Source organism: Triticum dicoccoides, chromosome 6A, assembly GCF_002162155.2.
Source record: "Triticum dicoccoides isolate Atlit2015 ecotype Zavitan chromosome 6A, WEW_v2.0, whole genome shotgun sequence".
In the NCBI taxonomy this organism is placed as follows: domain Eukaryota; kingdom Viridiplantae; phylum Streptophyta; class Magnoliopsida; order Poales; family Poaceae; genus Triticum; species Triticum dicoccoides.
In genome coordinates, this window is record NC_041390.1 from 553,854,950 (window position 1) to 553,865,493 (window position 10,544).

The 10,544-nt window shown below is 42.5% G+C and overlaps 1 protein-coding gene across 2 annotated transcripts; it reads right to left on the reverse strand.

Moving 5' to 3' along the window:
* Positions 1–7,357: 7,357 nt before the first annotated feature.
* On the reverse strand, positions 7,358–10,285 carry LOC119317868 (methyltransferase-like protein 7A). 2 transcript variants are annotated; one of them, XM_037592368.1, is made up of 7 exons: positions 10,014–10,285; positions 9,809–9,904; positions 9,632–9,716; positions 9,118–9,296; positions 8,922–9,018; positions 7,784–7,846; positions 7,358–7,657 (listed from the first exon to the last, which is right to left on the reverse strand). In XM_037592368.1, the coding sequence occupies exons 1-7, from the start codon at positions 10,218–10,220 to the stop codon at positions 7,464–7,466; spliced, it is 921 nt and encodes a 306-aa protein (XP_037448265.1). In that variant the 5' UTR covers positions 10,221–10,285; the 3' UTR covers positions 7,358–7,463. The 2 variants fall into 2 exon arrangements, with proteins under 2 accessions (XP_037448265.1, XP_037448266.1); XM_037592369.1 differs by lacking the exon at positions 9,632–9,716 and having other exon boundaries at positions 9,118–9,336.
* Between the last annotated feature and the right edge of the window lie 259 nt (positions 10,286–10,544).

The window sequence follows — 10,544 nt, forward strand, 5'->3', positions numbered from 1 at the left end:
CCAAAACACTGAATCTTATATCTCGCCCGTAGCGAGGCTAAACCTCCCAATGCTATATCTCGCCAATCCCCCAAGGTTACTCGCCTCTGCTTGAGGCTAGCAAGCTGGCTTAGCTCTACCGAGGGGTTTTGGGGAGCTTTTATGGTCTCGTTTGGATCTGTTTTAGAAGTTACTGTGCGGTTTTCTTTCTTTGTTTGTTTCTATGTGTTTTTCTTCTGTTCCTAAAAAGGTGTTTTCTTTATCGGTTTTAGCTTTTTTTCCCTTTCTTTTGAACACATGTTAATTATTTTTTAATACACATTGTACATTTCACATATAAACACGGAACATTATGTTTGGTAGACGCTGAATATGTTTTCAATACATGATGAATTAGTTTTTTCAAAACCATGTTTGGACATTTTTCCCGATACATGCAAAACATTTTACAAATACATGTTGAACACATTTATTTCCCAAACTACCTGAACATATTTTACATCGCATAACCTTGTTCTTGGTAGTGCCACGATCATATTCTCAAATGAGAGGGGCATTTTTCTGAATGGTACAATTTAAAAAAAAATATGTGCACATTTTCTAAATCATATAAATATTTTTTAAGTACGACAAACATATTCTCAAAAGACGTGATAATTATTGAAAAAAACACATGAACATTTTGCAAGTGCTTTTCAAAGTTGTGACTAACATTTTTTTGAAGGGTGTAATTTTAAAAAAAGAATTATACGATTTATTTACATTATGTAAAAAAATTAGAAGAGTAAATAATATTCTTTAGAAACACATGTACATTTCTAAAATGTCACGGACAAATTTTTTTAGTGTGCTCGAAACGTTTTAAAAGTTATGCGAACATTATTTACACCGCATGAGCATTTTTCAAGATGTGCATTGAGCGGTTTTGAATTTTGAGTAAACTAATTTCAGAAATATATGTATTTAGAATATTTCCAAAATACAAATAAAACTAGAAAAATAGAAACTAATGAACGAGCCAAGCGACATGTCCCTACGAAGTCAGCTCTCTCTCGCATGGGGAATCATATTCCCCGTGCGGGTGCAAAATTCTATATGTAAGGATTCCTAAGATGACCTACGGGCGACAATTAGCGGGTCTGTCCATCAGCGCGGCTGCACACTGCCGCTCGTCTCACGTTGTTGGTTTGCTCTGCTATGTTTCTTTTCCTTTTTGTTACTTGTTTTATCTTTCCATCGATTTTAGTTTTTTCATTTTACTTTGGTTTTCTTTGTTTCATCGGTGTTTTTTTTCCTTTTTTGTTATACTTCCAGTTTCTTTATATTTTTTTGTTTTTTTCGTTTTCTTTGGTTCTTTTCTTTTTTTAGTTTCTTTATTGGTTTTATTTCTTTGAGCACATGTCTACATTTTCTCAGTAAACGGTATACATTTTTAGAGAAAATATGAAATATTTTCTGATACACATTGGATATCTTTACAACACCTTTCCGAATACACGGTAACATTCTTCAAATAAACATATATTTTTAGAGCACACGTGAAACATTTATCTGATACATGCTGCACGTTTTTCAAATACATGATGTACAGTTTTTTAAACACATGTTTCGAACACTTTTCAAATAGTTGGTAATTTTTTGAATATTCATTGTACATTTCTAATGACAATAATTTTCTAAACTACGTGAACATTTTATTTTACAATCTATATTATCTTAAAATTTCATGGACATTTTTGGGAAACATGTGAGTACATTTTTGAAATGCCACGTTCATTTTTTAGGGAAACATGTGAATAATATTCTCAAAATGTCACAAATATGTTTTTTAAACACGGGAGTATTTGCACGTACATTTCTTTAATTGCACAAAACTTTGGTTCCTTGCTTTTCTTTTTGTATTTTTATCTTTTTTCTTCGCTTTCTTTGGTTCTTTGCTTTTCTTTTTGTTTCATTATTGGTTTTTATTTTTCTTAATACATACTTACTTTTTCTCAGTACATGATGTGCATCTTTAGAGCACACACGAACCATTTATTGATACACGTTGGATAAGTTGCAAATGCATGACATATATTTTTTAAACACTTTGTTGAATACACGGTAAGATTTTCCAAATAATCATACGTTTTTAGAGCGCACGGGAAAGAATTTTCAGATACAAGTTGGATATTATTCAAACACATGATGTAAAGTTTTTTAAAACACTTGATTTGAACGCTTTCTCAAATATACGCCACATTTCCCAAATACACATTGAACATTTTTAATGCCAATATTTTTCTAAACTACACGAACATTTTATTATACACTGTACATTTTTTTTAAAATTTCATGGACCTTATTTAGAAACATGTGAATATACTTTTAAAATGTCACATACATTTTTAGTGCAAATAAATATATTTGTAACCTACTTGAGCATTTTTTTTTCATCATATATAAATTTTTCAAAATGTCACAAGCATATTTTTTAAAGGCGGGAATATTTCCACATACACAGTGGTACAAACACTTTTTTATACTATGCAATCATATTTTTTACATTGTTTACAAAGCTCGCAAAAAATGTTGCATATAATTTTTGAAATGCTTGAACATTTTTCATTCTCATGAACTTCTGTTTGAAAATTATAAAAAAATCAAGAACTGTGCTAACATTTTTTTACATTATGCTGACATGATTTGAAATCAGTAGTTTTAAGTTTGGTATGTACATTTAATTTTTTTCACATATAAAAAGAGAAAAAAATTGATGGACGAAAGGGTGATGTCAGCCTGAAGACCCACGTCCTGCTCGGCCGGCCCACTACCGGTACCCTAAAAGCGAGGTAGCCAGCGGCATGGAAAACCCTATTCGCCGCATTTTGCGGCGAAATGTCGACCTGTCTCACAAACCCATCGACCGTTCGTGGGCCGGCCAATGTTGGATGCCTCCTACAGAGAAATTCGTTAAAAAAATGAAGAGACGGAGGAATCGAACCTCAAACCTCCCACAACTGGAGGTGTGTATCAAGCCACTCTAGCTTAACAACACTTGTGTCTTACACATGCAAAAAGGTCTGCTATTATCTGTTTCTTTCTTTCACGTTTCTTCCTTTCTTTTATTTTTGTTCTAGAAATATCGCAATTTCAAAAAAGTTCACTATATTCAATACTTTATTCGGCTTTTTATAAAAAATGTTTGATTCTTTTTGTTCATGTTTCAATAAAGATTTTGTTCTTTTCAAAAAAATGTACAAAATTTGTTTGTGTTTCAAAATGTGTTCGGTGTTTCCAAATTTGTTCGTGATTTTCAAAAAATGTTCGCGTTTTCAAATTTGTTCAAGCTTTCCAAAAAATGGAATTTCACATTTTCTGTCATTTTTCAAAATTTGCATGTGATTTTCAAAAAATGTTTGCGTTTTCAAATTTGTTCAAATTTTCAAAAAAAATTTGGAATTTCACATTTGTTCCATTTTTCAAAAAAAAATCGGGTTTTCAAAAAATTATTCGCATTTCAATTTTTTTTTCATGTTTTCAAAACTTGGATAGAAAATTTATAAATGTTCAAGAATTTCAAAAAATGTTTATGGTTTTAAACTTTTGTTCATACTTTCATGAAATATTCCATTTTTATTTTTTTGTTCACCAATAAAAAAATGTTTGCTGTTTGAATATTTGTTCGGAATATCATGAAATGTTCCATTTTTCAAATTTTTGTTCACAAATTCAAAAAATGTTAGCGGTTTCAAATTTGTTCACATATTCAAAAAAAGTTCACGGTTACAAATTTCTTTTGAATTTCATACTTTGTTCACACGGTTTCAAATTTGTTCACAAATTCAAAAGGTGGTTCACATTATCACAAAAACAATTTCTGACTTTTCAAATTTTTTTGTTCACATATTCGAAAAATGTTCCTGTCTCTATTTTTTCATCAATTCAAAAAAGGTGCGCACTTGTTTAAAGAGACACATTGAAAGAAAGTATACTTTTAAAAAATCAATACAACAAGTAATTTCGGGTTCGCTACAGTAATTTGGATCCGGCTTGCCTGCTCCTTCCCCATGCTCCCATCCGTGCTCCCACTTTATCCTACGGTTGTCTTTTTTTCCTCTTTTCTTTCTAATCTAATCATCTCCCCCCTGATTTTACGGGGATGAGGCCGGACCTTATTTTGTTCCAATCAAATCAAGCCACATACGCGAGAGCACGGATGGGCACACGCCGGGGGAGCAGGCAAGTCTCGTCCCAGTAATTTGTTCCTCGTCGCGCCTGCCTTTCCTTTTTGCCTTTTTCGTCCCGCGGTGAAGCTTCATGGGCCGGCCCAGTCGAGCTGCCCATGTGCGTCTGGCCACCAATTTGACGCAAAGAGCGTCCAATAGGAGCTCTCAAGTGGCACATGGCCACTCTTCGGTGAGGGTCGGGGGATAGCGGCCATACGTGCACCATCGCCGCAAAAATAGGCTGGTCCATTTCCTCTGTTTTCGGTGTTTTGCTTCTCTGTTTCCCAACCGGTTTTCTGAACATTTTTCTTTTTTTTTCTCTGGGATTTTCTTCTTCTTTTGTAGGTTTCCCCTTTTTCTGTTTTTTGTTCTAAAATTCAGGACATTTTTGGGAAATTCTATATAATTGATAAATCCGGATGTAATTATTTGGATACATCAACATTTTTCGAATTCTTGGAACACCTCTTTTAATTCTTGAACATTTTTTGAATCGGTCAATTCCCGAATTGGCAACATTTTTTGAAATGCACAAACATTATTTGAATATGTGAACATTTAATGAAAATTTAAAAAGATATTAAAAATCTGTGAACATTGTTTGAATTTGTGAAAAGCATATTAATTAATATATTTTTTGAAAAAAAGTGGAGAACACTTTTCAAATTTGTGATCATTTAGTTGAAATTACGAGAAGAACGTTTAAACTCCAGAAACATTTTTCAAAATTCATGAAAATTTATTAAATACGAAATTTAGTTTAAAGTAGAGAAACGAAAAAAGATAAACAAAAGATAAAAAACGAAAAAGAAAAGTAGGGGCGCCCCACAAAAGGGCCGACCCAAAGGGGCGCACATTGTATCGTATGGGGTGCGCGTTTGGGTGACTCCTATCGCCCTAAATGGGGATTAGGAGCTCCGTCTCACATCAGGTGAGACAAAGCGATGCTTGGCCAAAACCTAACAGACACAAATGTATCCTTACCAGGAATTTGAGGCCCTGGGACAAAATATAAAACGTGGCCCTAAAATTATAAAATAAAAATCATATAACTTTGAACTATCCTGGAAAATATATCGTTACTAGATGCCAAGACAAAGCAACTAGCAGGCGGGGCTTGACTGGGGGAGAGCAGCGGCCGCCGATGAATTGCAGCAGACCGGCAGACTTTGACTTGTCGGTCCGTCGAACCGGAGAAGGCGAGAGGCGGCGCGAGTGTGCGGGAGGGAGGGCCGTAGTCCTAAGGCTGTCTCCACCGCGCAACCCTATCCTGTCCGGCCCCGTTCATTTGGAGTAAAACGGACAAACAAAACGGTCCAGCGCGCGACGACCCGGATCCATCTTATCCGTTTTGTGTCCAGACCGACCCATTTCGAGCGCAAACTTGCGTCGGATTTGGATCGCGACGGACACCAAGCAGACTCGCGCCTCGTCCGCGTCCGGGCCGTGTGGCAGGCGGTCACCTACCTCCCATCCGCACATCAATGCGCACGAGCGGGCAGCCCCACCTGTCATCCGCACATTCAAATGTCGTCGTCCTTCTTTAAAGTGGGAAGCGTGGACGAGTCGTCGTCCACACTGCCCCACGCTATCCCGCGGCCTCCTCGAAACCGGACAGCGACGAACCCAAACCCTAGCCAAGAACTCGCCGGCTGGCCGCCCGCAGCCATTGGCCTCTGGAACTACGGTCGCAAAGGCAAGCACGACCGCGAGGCTGGTTCCTCGTCGGGACGCCGCCGCGGCTCAGTGAAGAAGGAAACGCCCACGTCGCCATCGCCACCACGTCGGGCCCCCGCGCCGCCCGCGTTCTCCATCGCGCCCACGGCCGCCGGCGAGCGCGACCGGCACTACATCGAGGCGGCCGTCTGCCGCCGGTATTGGGAAACGAGGACGCCGCTACCCTGGAGCGACGTCCACCTCCCCAATAAGTGGCACCTGTCGGCCAACCACGTGCCGATCCCGCCCTCCCGCAGAGCGGCCGTGCGCGCCGCCAGGAGATCGAGCGCCACCGCCGCCTCCTCCCGGATGACCTCTACTACGACGAGAGGTACGCCCCGACTCGCCATTGTGGGACACTTGGCTTCGCGATGAGCACGACGTGCGGCGGGCGTTGTTCTTCGCCGGCACGTCGACAGGGCCGTGGCGGCCACGTGAGCCCCGAGCGGTTCCCCAGGCGCGCGGGCGTACGCGGGTGTGCGGCCTGACGCCCACGCCGTCGCCGTCGCCATCTCCATCGCCACCCCCACCTCCTTGCATGACGGCGGAGGAGGAGGCCCGGCTCATGGCGCGTGTGCTGGAGGACTCCAAGCACATGCACGACGAGCGCCAATGGGCGGACCCCGAGGAGACGATGGCCCTCTCCGCGGTCGGCGACGTCGCCATCCCCGAGCAGGAGATGGCGCCGAAGGAGGAGGTCGTGAAGGAGCCGCCGGTGGCCGCGTTCCACCCTGACCTGGTGGGCCAGGGGTGGAGCTGGTCGTGCTCCGCTGAGCAGATGGCGGCCGCCCTAGGGGCCGTCGACTGGTGCCTCACGCCGCCGCGGTCGCCGGAGCGGGAGGCATCGCCTCGGGAGGAGGTGGTGCAGGCACCGCCCATCTTCCAGCTCGCCGCCCTCGTGCACCACGGACCGCCGGCCCACTTGTGGACGCCGTCGGACTACGTCGACCTCGTCAACGATGACGACGACACCGGCGGCCAGTGAAGACAGCGACGACGACGGCCACGCCATTGACGGGCGCGGCAGGAGCGCGCGGGAGGCGTTTTTTTTATTTTGGTTTTATGTTAATTATGAAACTGGGCCGTTATGTGGCCATACCCTATATAAGTTTTATGTTTTTTTAACTTTGTTTATTTACTCTTTTAGTCATTTCATTTAAGTTTTTAAAACTTTTTTTATTCACGTCCACCCCGAACAGGTTTTGAGATGCGGCCGCGCGTTGGACGCACCCACGACCCATCGGACAAACGCGGACATGGGCGAATCCATCCGCGCCCCAAAGGAATAAAATCTCCATTAAAAAATACGTATAAGACGTTTTGGTAGGCCATTCGGCCTATGGAAAGGCCTGCAGTTTTTATAGAGAGAGAAAGGGCACCCGCCCCTGTCCATTTCATAGAAATGCAAACAACAAGGCCTGCCCAGCAAGGCCTGGAGGATTTACTCAAGAAAAAAAAAGGGAAAGGCCTCCAGGGGCAATAACTGAGCAGAAATGTGCCAGTACGAGTATTATCTCAGAATAAACCACACAGAGTTCCGTCCCAAACAGGCAGAGTATGTCATTTATAGGCTACACCATAAACATGGGGGCTAACGATATATGCAGATGACAGGCGCACCGCGTTCAGGCTCAAGCTCGAGAACCCGGCTTCCTTGATGTTTTCAGCTGTTTTCCTGGTGAGGTGGCACCCGTCAGCGACAAATTGCTGCAGAGGATCAAGGGCACCTTGCACGAACTGGAGGAAGGAACCATCTACGAGCGGACAAAATGAGCAGGAAATCAAGCAATGCACAGCAGCACAGGGACATATGTCTTCAACATAGAATAACAATTAACAAGCAACCACCAGAGGTTATGCATGCTAGTAGCTGGGGGTACCTGCTGCAGCAACATGCTCAATGAATAGGTAGAGACCACCGGGCTTTAGGACTCCCTTTATTTCTGCAGAAGTTAATGCCCAGAGTTATTCAAATAGAAAATGGTGGTTCTTAAAAGGAAAGGAAATACCGAAACATAGAAATGGAACTTAGGTCAGTAGCCAACTAGCCAATAACCTCAACTCATGGTCAGTCTGATGCGTAAAAATGGAGGCCAGAGTGTGGTCTGTAGTCTTTTTGAAACGAAGGTAGAGAGATCTCTACATAATATTCAAAAAGGTCAAACAGGCCAAGAATACAAACGCAGCAATCTCAGACCAAAGGTTGAAGAAAAGAGCTGCCAATGCCCGAAAGCAAAGACAAAAACCACAAAGAAGCCAAACAGAAAGATAAAAGGAAGGGAAAACTTAGGTGCCCCAGTTAAACAACATACTCCCTCCGTCCCAAAATTCTTGTCTTAGATTTGTCTAGATACAGATGTATCTAATACTAAAACGTGACTTGATACATCCGTATCTAGACAAATCTAAGACAAGAATTTTGGGACGGAGGGAGTACTATGTAATATTTATTTATAGCAAATGCAATGCCAATAATCCATGCATCATTATTCAGTAATGCAAATGGTACTCCTAAGGAAATGATAATGACTTTTAACTAGACAAGAATTGATGACATAGCATCATAGTCATTTTACCATTGAAATGTTTTTTGACTAGGAATTCGCCAACACACTGCTCTGCAATTCAATGTTCTGTATGTAGGAGTTATCGGTAAATGAATGCCCTATGTTGAACAGTATATCGGGTTAAATATTTCCATCTTAGTGCATCAACAGAGGACAATCCAGTTAGGCAGTTACCATTTAGCCAAAAAATAATAGTATGATGCGTTTTGTCTGTTGGAAGGCAAACTGATGGTATAGAGAATGTGTCATAAAGTGGTATCTTCTTAGCCAATCTAATTGCAACAACAACAAAGTCTTCCAGTCCCAAGCAAGTTCGGGTAGGCTAGAGTTGAAACCCCCATAAGATGTCGAAACCTAGTCATGGTTTTGGCACATGGATAGCTTAGCCCATCTAATTGCCTTACCAACAAAACTGAAGTTCTCAGATGACATAAACTTAGAACTATGTTACCTCTTAATGCCATATCAGTGTCCTTTACCGAACACAGCACCAATGTACCAATAACTGCATCCATGGAATCATCCTCTGCTGGCAAAGCTTCGGCGACCTAGGTAAAGCCATGCATACAAAACAGTTCTCATGCTAACAAAATGTAAGCAGACACCTAGTCCATGATCATAACTCATAAGGCATCATACTTCCATACCCCTCTTCTGAAAGTGAAATTTGATTGCGGAAGCCCGGCAGAATTTGCTGCTGCTCTAGAATACTCCTCCATGTACATGTTAGGATCTACCCCAGTTACATTTACACCATCAGCACTTGCATAGTACTTTAAGTTGGGGCCTGTCCCAACACCAAGCTCCAGAATGTTCTCCCCCGCAACTGACAATTGGGAGAAGAGATTCGATTTATACTGCGCAATCTGCAAGCTTCACCAAGTGAAATGTTTAGTGAGAACATAACACGTTGTAAATATCACATCTCCGTTCCTGAAAACATATGACTGTATTTTTTATAGGAAAACTAAAACTACTGATCAGGTGATCATGGATATAACAAATAAGTACTAACACTTAACAGAACAGCACTCCAAGTGCCCACTTCTGACATTTATCTTCTCACCGGATGAAAATAAAAGTATGCATTACTTGAGACGCTTCACGAATCACGAGTTCACTATGTCATATTGTGCAATTCAATCAGATAGGAAACCAGACCGGCAATATCACAGATTGAAACATCCGAGAATTTGGGTTCGGTGGGTTCAGTTAGCTGCCCAGTTGCTGACACAGACTTGCAATCCTATGATGAGTTGTCTCATGGAAGTTGGTTAACACGTGACAAACTTGGGAATGATAAAGCAGTGGAACAAATATTAGGGGAAAATTATATACCTCGGCTTCATAAGACCGCATGCCCTTGTCCATGGCCGTCGCGTAAAGCTTCTCGTACCAGCCAGGCCTCGCTGGGTGCACCCGTTCAAGCATCACCTGCACCAAGCCACACCAAGTAAAATATAAGATTGTCACGAAGCCATGTAATTTGCATCGCAGATAGTGAATTGGTGACCGGAATAAGATTGGGCGTGAAGGAGCTTACGGCGGGGTCGATGGCTGGGGCGGCGAGGCACGGGGGGTTGACGAGATGGAGGAGGCCGGCGGCAGAGGATGCACCAAGGAGGTGGCGGCGGCCGCAGCGGCAGCTCCCAAGGATAGCTACTAGAGTGCTTCTGCGGCGGGGTTTGAGGTTAGGATGTGAGCCGCGGCTGGGGACGGCGACCGCCGGGAGCGCGACGAGGCACCGCATGCCGAAGATGTTGGGGAACGGGGAGAGGAGTACGTGAACCAGGCTCGAAGGCGTAAACCACAACGCTCTGACACGGTTTTTTTTTCTTTGAGAATCTGACACGGTTAGGCTTATAAATTGCCGGGACATCGAAAGCCCAAAATCCCATATTTAATTAGGCCGAACCCATCAATATCTGGACATACTCCTTTTAACGATATTCTATGGGCTTTCCCTAGGCAAACGATATTCTATGGGCTTTCCTAGGCAAACGCCCGACGCGGCGAATCCTATTCCCCGCGTAGCTCGGGGAATAGTAATCAAAGGTGCACCCTCCGGCACGCC